The following is a 15,618-nucleotide window of genomic DNA, read 5'->3' as shown; positions in this document are numbered from 1 at the left end:
TCTAGGAACACTCTTCCTAAGTCGAACTCAGAAGACAGCTCTGTAGGTCAGTATTCCTTTTCTTGGTTTCACAACTTAAATTATTTTAATACTTTATAGAACACAGAAACTGTGAACACAACCAAAACCACAAAGAATGTTTGCACCCAGGAAGAAACACTGTTAAGATTTTGATACATCTCTTTCCTCTCTTTACCCCCGCCTGTATGTTTCCTTTTAAACATAATTGGGATCATATGCTGCATATTATTTTATAATTTCTTTCAATTGAATTCCATTCAATTGAATAACATCGTGAGCATTTTCCCACATTGATTAAATATTCTTTACGGTAAAATTTTGAAGTCTGTAAATTCCATCATATGGGATGGGTCACAATTTAAATCAACCATCTCTTGTTTGCTGAACATTTAAGTTGTCTCTAATTTTTGCTCTCAGAGAATTGATTCTATCCCAAAAATCCTTGAGCCTATCCCTAATCATGTCCTTAGGATAAATCCTTTGATTTGGAACTTTTGAATCAAAGACTATGCACAATTAAGGTGTCAAATGTTTTGTATTTCCTTGATTATAAAACCCACTCTTGATTTAGTAACATCTTTTCTGTTGGGTCAGAGCAAGTCTGGCCAGGTCGTTGTGATGAGAAGCATAATTGCTCGGATCAGGTTTTGATTTGGGTTTGAATCAGGAGTCTTCGAACTCAGTGGTTAGGGCCTTGGGCAAGTCACTTGCTTTCTGAAGTGTCCACTTTCTCATCCACTAAATGGGAACAATAATACATCCTGTTTATTGCCATATGGAGTGAGACAAGCCATTAGAGAAGAGGGTGCCTGGGCATGGTAAGTACTCAGTACATGTTAGCTGCTATTTATTTTTCAGTTTGCACCTTCATTTTGGAAACATTAAAATAGAGGAAGGGGGGAGTATATCCTCCAGGAAAAGAAATACGTCATGATCCCGAATTGCCTGAAAGGAAGGCTGAGTGAGTGCTGGCCCTCCTTCTTCTCTCACCTTCCGCGCTAGTATTTGCTGCAGCTGGAAAGCAGCAGGTGCCCTCACACTCCCCTCTGAGATTCCGGGTACCAAGGAAGTCTCCGCGCAGCGGGCGTGGGCTTCATTCCAGAGCTCCGGGGCCCATCTGCACTTACATGAGGGCCTCTGGTGTTCCCACACGGTGCCGTACAGAGCCCAGGAGCCCTGTGGACAGGGGTTGCCACGCGTCTGTGCCGCATTGGCCAGCACCACCAGTCTAGACCTTGGAAACCAGCAGTGCATCTCTCCACTGGGCCGTTTCCAGTGGCCGCGTAGCAGCCAGGGACACCGAGTGGTGACAGTGAGAAAGCTGGTGCTGTGCATGTGCCCCGTCTGCATGAGACCTACTGTTTCATTTCATCTTTAAACACAGGACTAGTCTCTTCTTTTACTTGCTCTTTTCCTTTCCTTTTGCTTTTTAAAAGGCATTGTAGATCAGCGATGATCGGAACCCTAGCAAACACTGGAGATGTCTAGCTACGGCAGTGACATGGTTTTCCCCTGCAGACAAGGGCAGCTGTCACCAAAACAGTCCAGGGGGTGAGGGTGGGGGAGGGGGAGGAGGGAGCTCCGTTGGGAGCAGGCACAGCAGGATGGCAGTCTGCTTTTCTCGTCATTGTACCCTGGGTCAGCTGCAGATAGTAGGTCAGCAAGTGGCCTGAAATCCAGAGAGGCAGGAGCCCCCTCTCCCCACCTTGCCTACCCTGCAGCTGCATCCCTGCCTCCCAGCAAACTTGATGCCACAGAGTAACAGCGCAGGTCAACCCCACGGGCTCCTGGAGCCAGCTCTGAGGACAGACAGACAAGCACACCCGGGACATAACCACCCTCCTCGTCTTCATTAAGTCTGCAACAACAGAAATAAATCAAGGGGAGATCAACAACAGGGATAACGACAAAACAAAGTTCACTTCTTAAAGTGTTCCATTTGTGGTTTTGTTGAAATAATTGTGGCCGAGACCCGAGGGGGAGACTTGACCACAAGACAAGACAGGGCAGAATTAGACACACTAGTTAAACAACATCAAAGTGAACACACGAGTGCGTGTTTTGCCTGCCTTTTTGATGTTTCTTTATTTCTTGTCTTAACCCCACTGCTCTATTACTTGCTGCTAGGAAATTTGCATTTCCTTTAAACAACTTTTTAGGCATTTCCAAGTCTTTCATAAACCAAAAGAGAAAAACTGTCTTTTTGTGAAATCAAAGTATTCTTATAAGCTTTGAATTATAAAGAAGAGGCTACTTTTGTTATTAATGAATTTATTGCTTGTGCCTTTTTTCCCCCTTTTGTTTTTAAAGGAAAAGGAGATTGGAAGAAGAAAAATAAGTATTTCTGGCAGAACTTCCGAAAGAACCAGAAAGGAATAATGAGACAGACTTCAAAAGGTACTGTGCCACAGCTGGCGGACAGTAGGTCCTTTTAGCTCCCAAATGTTGCAAAGCCTGTGCCCACTAATCTAACTGGAGGCGGCCAGTCAGAAACACTCGTTGCCTGGGCCCGCAAAGATTCCAAGTTTTCTGACAGTCCTCTCGTGACTTTTCAGACTTCATCCCAGTGGGTTTCTTTCTTTTTTTTTTTTTTAATCAAAGAAAACAAAATGAGAGTTGGCAGGTCTTCCTTTTCATAGATCTGAGAGCAAAAATCAAATCTTTCGTTTTCTTGGTCACACCAACCTCAGGAAGATCTTTACTCGCCAAGATCTATCCCAAAAGGGTTGAGCAAGTCAGAGCGTTTGTTAGTTTTGGACCCATCCCCCGGCCCTGCCACTTGGGGCCTTTGCAATCTTCTGGCCTGGAGATGCTTTTCTGTGGCAGGCCAGTGACGGGATTGTTGCCCCTGGAAACTCTGTCCCCTGGTCTGACATCATGGGAATTTGCCCGGGCTGCTTTGTGGAGGGAGCCCTGCCCTCCTCTTGGCCGTGTCTTTGTTGTTGTTTATATAGTAAGTAAATATGTCATCCCTCTGAGGCCCAGTTATGTAATTTATGTTTCCCCCGTATTCAGCGGGGAAGCAGACACAAAGCCGCTTCTCCATCCCAGCCCAGCCGAGCGAGGTTATCGTGAGATGAACGTTCTTAGTGGCTCGCCGGTGACTGTGTTTACAAAATCACAGTGTCCTCCCCTGTTCAGAATGCTGCTCCAGGTGCTCATACACGTGGAAATGAGACACGTGGACAAGGACGGCATGTATACAGGCAGACACCTGGGACCCCAGCCGCGTTCACCGCGGTTATTCTGGCCGTCCTGGTTTAAGGCTGATTCTTCAACATTCCCAGTTTTTCCTTCTGCTACACACCCAAGACCACTGCGATTCAGAGTAAACCTTGGATCCTGACGAAGTCTTATTTAGAAAGAAAGGAAGGAAAAAGAGAGAGAGAGAGAACAGGATGCAGGGATCGAGGGAGGAAGCCAGCAGTATACTGGCTCGTGTGGTTTTGTTTTCTTTTTTTTTTTTTTTTTTTTTTTTTTTTTCAGAAACCCACCCAGCTCCCTGGCATTCCCTCCACCCTCGAAGGTGACGCACATAATAAAATGAATCAAACCAGCAGGCTTGTCTCCTAACCCAGCACACACTGTTATTTTTCCCGGACAAGTAGATGAGTGGCGAAGAGAACTTGGAACTTTCTGGGCTGATTGATGACAAAATGGAAATGAGATAGGGAAACGCAGGGGAACATAAATTCCAGGGCTGGCTCTGACTGCAGTGGTTTCCTCCGGGTCTGCAGCCAGACTCTCTTACTGGCCCTCGACACCAAGGGCACATTAGCTGTGACCAAGCATCCTAGTGACATTGAAGCTGGTGAAGTCTGTATGAGAAAGAGGGGACAGGGGAAGGATGAGGAGCTAGAAGCTGGGTTTATTCCCAGCCAGTACATTACCACCCGCTTCCACTGACCTGTCCTCCCTGACACGCTAACCAAAGACACACAAGCTGGCGTGGCTCATGTATGTCACAGGTAACGGCGATCTCTTTGCTTTGCAGGAAAGCACTTTCGAAAGGTCCTATAGGGGGATTTTCTTTGCCTCAGCAATTCTGGCTGCCTTCAGTTTTGGTTTTCTTTTTGTTTTCTTTTTAGAGGAAGGGTGGGGGGAGGGGAGAGAGAATCCCAAGCAGGCTCCACGCCCAGTGCAGAGCCTGACGTGGGGCTCGGTCTCAGGACCCTGAGATCATGACCTGAGCCAAAATCAAGAGTCGGACGCTTAACTGACTGAGCCTTGCAGGCGCTCCTGGCTGCCTTCAGTTCTGAGTGGGAAATTGAGTTCTTCTCACAGTTTGAATACATATTTATGATGTATTTCATTTTTTCTTAAGATTTTATTTATTTTTATTTATTTGACAGGGAACACAAGCAGAGGGAGTGGGAGATGAAGAAGCAGGTTTCCCACTGAGCGGGAGTGCCAATGCAGGGCTCGATCCCAGCACCCTGGGATCACGACCTGAGCCCAAGGCAGACACTTAATGACTGAGCAACCCAGGCACCTCTGACAAGACTTTCATATATATGCATTTATAATAACCTTCCTTCCAATGAACCAAAATTCTCCCTATCTGTGATTTTATTTATTTGTGCCCTTAGGAACAGTGTTCAGACAGCTATATAGGAATCTAGGATCTCAACAGGCCACAGGTCTCATTCTGCAGCTGACCCTGTGACCTTAATGTTAGGAAAAAGGGGTCCCTCCCACTGCTCTCAAAAAGATTTTCTTCTTGTTCGTATTTGAAATAGAAGGACACAGAGGACCATCAGCCGAAGGAGCCTTGGAATGCTTGTCTGCTCTAGGTGGGTCTTTAAATCAGGTCTCTGCCCCACCTCTTACTCCAGACTTCCTGTCAGCTTTCTTCTAGAACTCTTCCACTAGGCCTTCGATCACAAAGGCGCCAATCATTTTGAAGGATTTGTTTCTGTGGTAACATCCCTATGTTCTCAGAGCCTGTTTCTCAGTAAGACGGGCTCGTGGGCTTCCCTAGAAATAGCCCAACGGCTCCTGTCACTCAGCGGTAACGTGCAGTGTGGGACAATGCCCCTGAACTTTCTCCTTCTCTAGTCCCAACCAGTGACGTTTCAGGACTCAGCATTCTGTTTTATCTTTCTTTTTTTCCATTCCTGTCTTTTGTCTTCAATCTCTAGGAGAAGATGTGGGCTATGTTGCAAGCGAGATAACAATGAGTGATGAGGAACGGATTCAGCTGATGATGATGGTCAAGGAGAAGATGATCACCATTGAGGAAGCACTTGCGAGGGTAAGGGTGCAGAGGCTTGGTTTACGTTTGTGAGGACTTGACCCGCTTATGTGGAAATTGGGGAGTTTGGGGAGTTGCTGTAGACTGTGTCCCCCTTGCCCCAATCCATGTGTTAAATTCTAATGCTCAGTGCAGCGTTATTTGAAAGTAGGTCCTGTGGAGGTGCCTAGGTTCTAAGGGGGGAGCCCTTGTGAATGGAATGAGCTTACAAAAGAGGCCCCAGAGGACTCCCGCACCAGAAGATGGTGGTCTGTGAACCAGGAAGCTGGTCCTCACCCCACACTAAATCTGCCAGCTCCTTGATCTTGGACTTCCCAGCCTCCAGAACTGTGAGGAATTTCTGTTGTTTATAAGCCATCAGTTTATGGTAATTTGTTATAGCAGCTCTATTGGACTAAAACAGGGGCCTCGAAACTGCAGGAATGCATTACTTAAAGTAGTATTTTGATGATACTTTGGTGGTCATCAAGTACCTATGTTATCAGATGAAATACCAAATTCCATTCTATTTACTTAATATAAGCATTCCATGTTGCGAATTTTCATTTCTGTACTTAGTGACTACACACATGAACGAATGGCAAATATTTTTGAGCTTTGGGCCACTTTAATGAGGAAAATGATTCTCTGAATGCCATTATGAAAGACATAAGCCTTATAAAAAGATTGACAAGAATATAATAATGATAAAAAATTATTAAATAAAAAAGTGAGACTTAATATAGTACAACTATTGTAAACTTCCATGCTATAAGATGCTGTCATGAGCTAAATTCTGAATCATTCAAAAGTTAAGCTTTAAGCACACCTTAAAATTTTGCTTACTTTTTCTTCTAAGTATTGTATTAGTATTAAATATTTATTTCTACGTATTCGTTATAGTTTAGTGTGTCAGATTTATTGCTCTGAGCTGAATTAAGCACTGAAAGAAGCCTAACTAATCCTCAGGTACTGGCGTCACATTTATGATAGATAGCAGTTAATAAGAGATTACCTGCTTGGTTGTTGCCCAACAAACTGACTGATGGAATCTTGGGTTTCCACTTAGAACAGTTGGCTTGGTATTCTATAAACAGTCATAAATTAGGCAGGTTTAGAAACAAATGAAAACTTTTAAGTCACTAAGGAATTACTGAATGAGTTATGACTTTACCATTAAGCAGAATCTTAAAGACCTGAAACCTTGAAACTGTGACAAGCACATTCGGTTTAGTTTCCTGTACCTGACTTTAAACCTCAATAGTTTAAAAACAAAAAGTTTTATGTATTGTTGAGATAGTCTTGGGGGAATAAAGCACTTGGAGGGAGTGGGAGATGAACAGGGTTTAGTCAGAGGCCTGAGGGCCAAGGCCACCTCCAGATGCCCACCTGCTGGCTTCGCTTGCTCTGTCGATTTGAAGGAATGGAGGTGATCTCGGTCCTTAGTGTCTCCGGCAGACCAAAGTAGTCCTGGACCAGAGCTGGAGCAGGTGACAGGTAGTGATTTCCTGGTCTTGCTGCGGATCCACCTTCACCCCCAACCTAGTCTGCCTATTCCTCCACACCTTTGGCACCCGGCCCAGCTGCCAGTGGAGGCAAAAAGCCCACTACGAATTTTCTCTCCAGTTCCATTCCCTGAATGTGGCTTCCAGCTGAATACCTAGAAAATACATGGGGGACACACGGACCTGTATTTTGTTTTACCCTGATAGACCAGATGTTCATTTACCTTCTGGGGAGGGATGCTACTGCACTGCTCTTTTGAGAAGGAAACATGAGGGGCACCTGGGTGGCTCAGTGGGTTAAGCCTCTGCCTTCGGCTCAGGTCATGATCTCAGGGTCCTGGGACGGAGCCCCGCATTGGGCTCTCTGCTCGGCAGGGAGCCTGCTTCCCCCTCTCTCTCTGCCTGCCTCTCTGCCTACTTAGGATCGCTGTCTGTCAAATAAATAAATAAAATCTTTTTTTAAAAAAAAGAAGGAAACATGAAGGTCAGGACGCAGAAGATGCCTGCAGTCATCTGACTGCACGTGTGTGGGAGGAGAGTAGCATGTGATGGACCTCCTCCAGTTTTTGTGGAGCAGAAGAAAATATGAGAAGTGGCCTTAACATAGTCTCTTTTAGGCAGCTCATTTCTATAACTGAAAAGAAAGGAGTCTTTTCTAAGTTGGGGAGAAAACAATTAGTTTGAAGCTCCTTCCGAGTTGATGATTTTAACAGCTGCCCATTTTTTATGTGGAAAGGAAATCGGAAGTTGACTGGATGAGAAGGGGGCACAGCTATGTGTAGATTTGGGTAGCGGCCTCAGCAGTGCATCTTGTCTGTCTGGGGCCCAGGGTGGGGCAGGGGCTACCGGGGCTGCGGGGGCTGCCCTGCCTAGTTTCAGGACAGAGCTCATCAAGACGTCGAGAATATTTTCTGTAAGGCAATCCAGAAACACAGATTGAAGAGCAAAACGGATGACATTTTCTAAAGTCTACTAGCTTTTGCACACAGTCATGGGGGTCCTTTGACAGCTGATGAAGTAGTGGGGAAGCCTTTTGGCCTGCTCTTGGCAGAGCGGCATACAGCCTCAGCTAGTAGTGCCTGGATGGGCTGCTGCTTTGGCCAGAGACAAAACACTTCATGAAAAATGTTATTTAGAGCAGAAAACAGTCTATGGAAAGGATCTGCTGCTTTTATGCCTAGCTCAGGGATCTAAATTTACTTGATGATTATACTAAAAACAAAAACAAAACCTTAAGACTTGGACCTCCTATAATGACCATGATGAGAATGTCCTTCAGGACCTCAGGTGTATGTTTGTCCTGCTGTCAATCAGATACTTAAAGACCCATGGGTAGAACATCTAAGTTTACTCCTGACAGGACAACCGAGTATCAGGAGCGAAATGTGCCTCTGTGCGATTTGGAGTGGAGAGTATCCCCAGTACATCCTTGTACTGGGGAAAATTTTGTCTAATGTCAAAAACAGTTTGGTCCATTATGCTTTATTTGTGTGGATTTGACCTCCTTGATGGATACTTTCCACCCGCGAAGTATACGGCTATGATTTACGTACCTGAAAATCCGTTACTGATACAAACAGAGATCGAAATGAAAAAGGCTACAAGGCATTAATATGTGAAACACTACCATAAGATGCAAAAGAAAAAAAGCATTTGAAGAGAATGAACTTTACGAAACACTTCTGTATTTCTGTATTTTCTCTGAGTGTGTAATTGAAAAAGACAGCAGCTTTAAGAAAAAAAAAACCAGCTTAACTTATAATTTTTATATTTTATTAACTAGTAGTTTCATCAAGTATATTGGTTTATCAAACATTTTCTAATAGCTTTATGATGGATATATACTATATGTGCTTTAAGGAAATCAAGCTTATTCATAAAACAAAATTGTGTAGGGGGATCTAGGTAATTGGCATAGTCTACGTAACACAGTTTTTAGGAGCGTACATAGCTCTTGGCAAGTAAGTTCAAGGTACTTAGATCTTGGGCTGGTTCTGCAAGTTTTAGAAGGCCCAAGAGATACCTAGATGCCACTGGGTATTCATTTGTGTGGGTGATTTTTGTGGTGTAAAACTCAGTTTTAAAGCTTTGGCTAAAAGAGAACACTGTTGTTTTAGTATGATGGTGTTCAGCAGTGATGGAGCTATGTAGTAGAAAAATATGTCCGTTGACATTTTAACTGGAAGCACTGTCTCTAGGAAATTGAGAGAGATCTGTAACCATGATTTGATAATCCTATTTCCTAAAACATAATTGTGAATACAAAAGATTACTCATGTTAACTTGATCTAATTCCTAAGTGTTATGTATTTATCCATCTGATAAATGTGTGTCTGCTTCCATAAGGTCATACCTGTATGAAAGTCCAAAATAAAATATATATATTTTTGTTTTTAAGTACTTATTTGTCACTGACTTGACTGCCACTGAGTAAGGGAAGGGAGCAGGAGAGCCAGAGGGAAAGGCTGGACAGAGATGTGGTTTCAGGAGAAATCTAGCCTTAGCCCAATCCCATAGGGAGTGGGGAGCTCTGGAAGGTGAATTGCATTGTAGAGTTGTCCTCCCAAAGAAGAAGAGACTTGAAGCTGATTGGGGAGGAGGAGGTAGCCCTCTAGGCATCTGTGGGAAACATCTCCTCTCAACCATGGAAAGTTCCCTAGAGCAGGGTATAAATGTGAGCCACATGCACAGTAAGGAGTTGGGGAACACTGGTGTGAATGGAGTCTGGGCATCTGGTATACCAGAGCGCAAGATTAGGAACCGGGAATATATGTATATATGATGATTTTCCTCACAGCAGCTTCTGTGCATCAGTCACAGAGATTTGGAAAACCAGAGGGGCTCATGGAGAGAGTCTGTAGGAGAACAACAAGGTGATTGTAGTGTTTTTTGTTTTTTTTTTTTAAATAGGTCCCATGGGTGAAAATTGGAAAGGATTTATCTCAGAGAAGAACATAATCACCATCTCCAAGTATATGAAGGATTATTAAACAACACGTCTTCAGGATTTACTGAAGAGTGTTTTGTTTTATTTTGTTTTAACCTCTACTGAGGACAAAATAAAAGGAAATGAATTTAACTTGCAGCTGGAGGGGATTTAGATTAGATATAATACAAAAGTTCTTTTCTCGTAGAAATGGGAACATTTTAGGATCTCCTCAAAGGTTTCTAAAATAGCATTAACTGACTGAAGATGGCCATCCCTCTAGGAATCATGCCGTAGACTTCAAGTATGAGAAAAATATGAGACTGAAGAAAATAGGATGTGAAAGAAGTATTTCCTCCTGAGACAGACACATGCGCATAAACACACACACACACACACACACACACACACACACAGACATAGACATGCACATGCACACTTTAAAACTTCTGTCATGTTAAAGCTATACATTTGCTTCAGAACATCTAAGTTCTCAGATAAAATCATCAATTGTCTTTCCTCCATGAAGTTATATTTAAGTCAAAACTTCTTTGGGAGCAAAGTAGAATATAAAAATGTAGTTGTAAAAGTAACTAACCAGGTTGTGTTTCTCCCCTGTGAGATGCACTTAGAACTCTTTTTAGAGATCCTGTTTTATAACTTGAAAACATAGCACTTTTAAATTAGAAAATTAAAAAACAAGGTAAATTTGGGTAGAGTGTGAATTTGAATCTTCTTTGAGGAAGCCCAGCTACTCTCAGACCCCAGAGTCGATGAAGGACAGGGACAGATAAAAGAAGAAAAATACCAAATCTGTTATGATCAACTAATTAGGAATTTGCTTTGTTTTGTTTCAATTAAAGATGAAGCTCATTTAGTGGCTTCTCGAAGCTGGGCCTAGGTGGAATATGAAGGTATGGCGGAGACTTGGATAAAACAAATGATAACCATGTCTTCCAGTCATGCGGGAAGAATGTGGCATTTCAGAAACCAGAAAATGTGGAAGGAAAGACCATTCTAATACATAACTTAAATATACCATAAAGATTAGAGCAATATCCATGTCTCTAATGTACTAGAAAGATTAAAGTGCTACTCGCAAATAGCAGAAGTTCAAACCCCTGGAGTTGACGTGAGCTGTGAGCTCTCTTTTATTGGGAACCACATGGCTGTTGGTAACACTGTGTTCATCATGAGTCTGTTGCATTGGTACGGGTGCTAAGTCTTGTTGCATTATCTTACGTAATTCTGGTAATAGTTCTGTGAGATAGTTTATTGTCATCCCCATTTTCCAGATAGAGGAACTGAGGCACAGAGGAGTTAAGTAATTTGCCCCAGAGTTCCAAGCTGATACTTGGTTCTGCAGCCAAGCTCTTACCCACTAATCAGTACTATCTGCCTTCCTGTGTCTATCTCCGGTCACAAGTATGTGCGGCAAAGAATTTCATGGTAGAAGTGATACTTCGCAAAGTTGTCTTTTCCCTAGAGGGATGTTGTCAGCATGGTGGCTTTGCCACGTCCACGTGGCTCCAGTGGTTGAGAATAGTCCTAGCACCTTTTCCTGGGCTGTTAGGTCAGATCGTTTCTGTTTTTTGGCATCTTGATTTATAGAACATGATTTCGTCATTGTGAAATTCATACCTAAAAACTGCTTTGTAGTAGAATTTTAATACAGTGGTAACTTAACTGTATTGTGTTGCAGAGTTAAATTTCTATGTGTTTTATGAAAGCACGCCTAGAACTTCTCACATTTGCCGTTCTAAAAGACCTTTCTGTTCACTTCAACTTGTCAATTTCCTATAATTTTTCACTTGTCTTTCTATTTCAGAAAGTAGAAAGGGAGTTTCTAAACCCAAACTGTAGATGTCTCGGAACATACTCTAGATAGCTCGTGACTTTCCTCTCCTCCACAAGGGTCCCCGATAAGGTTCATAATGTTTGTTAGATGGTAACTTGAAGCAGTCAGGAATAAGAAAAGCAAGTGATTTTAGACAATCTGTTTCAGGCTTCTGTTTCACCAAAATGCCCATAGTCTACCACATTGTGTCTTCGACAAAGACAAGTAATTCAGAGGCCAAGCTACAGACAATTTCTGTTTTTGAACTTACGAGTGAACTGAGAAAGATAAGTATTGACGCTGGAGGGTCTTAGAGGGAAAATCGAGGTTCTTTTTAGAACACAGAACACAAAGAATCTGTTGTGTCTGTCAGTTTGATGTAGATGAAAAATCACAGGGCAGGGTGTGCGTCTTCCTCTCAGTTTGGGGAACCTTGTCTTTGGCTGGCACTGAGTCCCCAGCAGTGGCGTGAAGAAAGTGCCCAGAGCATTCTCTCGCTGCCTGGTAGGCAGCCGTGGCCATTATTTCCATGTCAATTTTCATTTTCTTTTGTTGTAGCTCAAGGAGTATGAGGCCCAGCACCGGCAGTCAGCGGCCTTGGACCCTGCCGACTGGCCAGACGGTTCTTACCCAACATTTGATGGCTCGTCAAACTGCAATGTAAGTTTACTGTCTCTGAGTCTCTTGACCACTTCTACTTCAAAGTAGATTTTAGCCACCTGCTGCCTTTGAACTTCCTTCTGCCACTATCAGCTCCCACCCGGAGCTGAAAAGAAGGGTCTCTTCTGACGGTTACTCAGTTTTCTTAATGGACTTAGCTGCAGTCAAAATAGTGCTGTTCATTCTGTGTTATTTTGTAATTGTGGTAAATTATATGTAACTTAAAATTTAACCTTAAAAACATTTTTATGTTCAATTAATATTCAGTTCAGTGGCATTAAGCACATTCACATTGCTGTGCCATTGTCACTAAAATACACATCCAGAACTTTCGCAGCATCCAAAACAGAAATTCCATAACCATTAAACAGTAACTCCCCTTCCGTAAGTTTAGGAAGCCACCATTCTACTTTCTAGCTCTATGAGATTTGACTATTCTGGGTCCTTTATGTACATGGAATGATACAATATTTGTCCTTCTGCATATGGTTTATTTCGTGTAGCATAATGTTCTCAAGGTTCATCCACATTGCAACATATGCCAGAACTTCATTCCTTTTTAAAGGATAAATAATACTCTACCATATGGATATACCACATTTTGTTTATCCATTTGTCTGTTGATTGACACTTGGCTGTTTTTACCTTTTGGCTGTTGTGAACAATGCTACCATGAACATTAATATATGAATATCTGTTTGAGTACTTGCTTTCAGTTCTTTTCAGTATGTATATAGGAGAATTTCTAGATCACATGTTTATTATATGTTTACTTTTTAAAGGAGCCACTATACAGTTTTCCATATGGCTGCATCATTGTACATTTCTGACAGCAATGTGTAAAGGTTCCAGTTTTGTTTTGTTTTTTTACTTCTCACCAACACTTGTAATTTCCCCCTTTTTTGTTAATCGCCATCCTAATGGGTATAAAATGATGTCTTGTTGTGACTTTGATTTGCATTTCTTTAATGACTAATGATATATGTATATTCCTTAAAGAAATGTCTATTCAAGTTCTTTGCTCATTCTTGAATTGGGTTGTTGTATTGTTGGTTGTTGAGTTGTAGGAGTTCTTTGTATATTCTGGCTATTAATCCCTTATCAGATTCATGATATAAGTAGTTTCTTTCATTTTAGGGTTGCCTTTTCACTTTCTTTTTTTTTTAAGATTTTATTTATTCACTTGACAGACAATGATCACAAGTAGGCAGAGAGGCAGGCAGAGAGAGAGAGGAGGAAGCAGGCTCCCTGCTGAGCAGAGAGCCTGATGCAGAGCCTGATCCCAGGACCCTGAGATCATGACCTGAGCTGAAGGCAGAGGCTTAGCCCACTGAGCCACCCAGGTGCCCCAACTTTTTCACTTTCTTGATGTCTTTTGATGCATAAAAGATTTCTAAGTTTGAAGTCCAGTTTCCCTTTGCTTTTGTTCCCTGTGCTTTTGATGCATAAAAGATTTCTAAGTTTGAAGTCCAGTTTCCCTTTGCTTTTGTTCCCTGTGCTTTTGGTGTCATATCCAAGAAAGCTTTGCCAAATCCAATATCATGAAGATTTTCTCCTGTTTTCTTTTCAGAGTTTTATAGTTTCAGCTCTTAAGTTTAGGTCTTTGGCCCATTTTAAGTTTATGTGTGTATATGATAATAGCATACAGGTCCAACCTCATTCTTTTGCAGATAGATACCCAGTTTTCCCAGAACCATTTGTTGAAAGGACCGTTCTTTCCTCAGTGACTGGTCTTGGCTTCCTTTTCAAAAATTAATTGACCATATATGCTAGATTTTATTTCTGGACTCTCTTATTTTATCCCATTGGTTTATATGTCTTTCCTTTGTAGGTTTTACACTGTTTGGGTTAATGTAGCTTTGTAGTAAGTTTTGAAATCAAGACATGTGAGCCCTCTAACTTGATTCTTTTTCAGATTGTTTTAGCCATTCAGGTCCTTTGAGAGTTCATATGAATTTTAAGATGGGTTTTTCTTTTTCCACAAAAGATGCCATGAGATTTTGATAGAGATTGCAACGCATCTGTAGTTGATTTGGGTAGTATTGTCATCTTAATAGTAGGAAGTTCTTCTGATCTATGTACATAGGGTATCTTTGCATTTCTTTATGTCTTCTTTAATTTCTTTCAGCAATGTTTCATAATTTTCAATGTACACGTCTTACCTCCTTAGTTAAGTTTATTTCCAAGTATTGTATCTTTTTTTAATGCTTATTTTCTTTTTTCACATTTTCATTGCTAGGGTATAAAAATGGAGCTGATTGTTGATCTTGTGTCCCTCAACTTTGCTGAATCCGTTTCTTAATCTCTAACAGGTTTTGTGTGGTAGAATCTTTAGGGTTTTCCCCGTAGAAGATTGTATCATTTGTGAACAGAAACAGTTTTACTTCTTTTCTAATTTGGATGACTTTTATTATTCATGCTATTTTATTTTTTTGTTTATGATTTTATTTATTTATTTGACAGAGCACAAGCAGGGGGAATAGCAGAGGGAGAAGGAGAAGCAGGCTCCCTGTTGAGCAGGGAGCCAGACATAGGGCTCAGTCCCTGGACCCTAGGATCATGACTTGAGCCAAAGGCAGACGTTTGACTGACTTTACCCAGGTGCCCCTTTTCACGCTGTTTTAATGTGACCAAACATGCTTCCTAGGAGTTCCACAGGGATCGTGGGAAGAGTTTCAAGTTTCAAGCAGATATCTTATGATGCCATCATCCAACTGCAGGGAGTAAGAATGGAGGGAGTTACCCTTTTTCATTTATTATGCAATTGTTTTGTTTGTTAGGTTCTTTCTTAAAATCTGGAAGCAACTCTACCTCCATGTCTTCAGCTGCTTGTCTCCTCTTGTCCGTGCTCTGTACAGGTAGTCAGTGCTCCAGAACATACCTCTCTTCTTGCAAGCTTCTGTTTTCAAAAAGCCTGCTGGTTTTCCAGTTCTGTAAGATAAATTCCAAACATTCTGGCACACTCACTCGAGACACTTTGCAGTCTGGCTTTAGTCAGTATGTCTGCTCTCCTCTGCCACCTCCAGACCCCTAATAGCCTCCACTCCATCCACACTGGACCCTGCCTGTGTTACTGAACACACCTTGTATTGTCCACACTCTACTTTAATTCAGGAAATTTCCTCCACTGAGAATATCTTCCTCCAGATTTTTCCAGAGTTTCGGAACATACTCTGTGTGTCCTTCAAGATAAAGTCCAAATGCCACCTCTTCTGAAACTTCCTTTAGCCTTCTCAATTTTATTTTATTGCTTCCTATTCTGTGCCTTGTTAAACTAGCATTGTACATGAAGCCTAACTTTTATCCTGGAGTACAGGAATTCATCATACACATTGTAGCCTCCTTGGGAATCATGAGCTCTTTGAGCAAGAAAGGCATACTGCATTCCCTTAGTGTCTCCAGTGAGTGTCTGACTCAGTGTCCATTTCATATGGCA

The 15,618-nt window shown here is 42.0% G+C and overlaps 1 protein-coding gene and 1 pseudogene across 4 annotated transcripts in view; both read left to right on the top strand.

The window, feature by feature from the left end:
* The window catches only part of SASH1 (SAM and SH3 domain containing 1), a 197,114-nt gene that overhangs the window by 120,133 nt on the left and 61,363 nt on the right, over nt 1-15,618 (top strand). For 2 of the 4 annotated variants that reach the window (XM_046005200.1, XM_046005202.1), the window contains exons 5-9: nt 6-46; nt 2,332-2,418; nt 4,761-4,814; nt 5,163-5,275; nt 12,081-12,182. In XM_046005200.1, coding sequence (XP_045861156.1) covers nt 6-46; nt 2,332-2,418; nt 4,761-4,814; nt 5,163-5,275; nt 12,081-12,182 — 397 coding nt within the window. The remainder of the gene's footprint in view (nt 1-5; nt 47-2,331; nt 2,419-4,760; nt 4,815-5,162; nt 5,276-12,080; nt 12,183-15,618) is intronic. The other 2 variants (XM_046005201.1, XM_046005203.1) reach the window with 1 other exon arrangement.
* Nucleotides 6,636-8,081, top strand: LOC123941530 (annotated as a pseudogene).

The sequence above is a fragment of the Meles meles genome, chromosome 5 (assembly GCF_922984935.1).
Source record: "Meles meles chromosome 5, mMelMel3.1 paternal haplotype, whole genome shotgun sequence".
Taxonomy (NCBI): Eukaryota; Metazoa; Chordata; class Mammalia; order Carnivora; family Mustelidae; genus Meles; species Meles meles.
The sequence above is the reverse complement of the archived record's forward strand: the minus strand, read 5'-3'. Positions and strand labels throughout refer to the sequence as shown.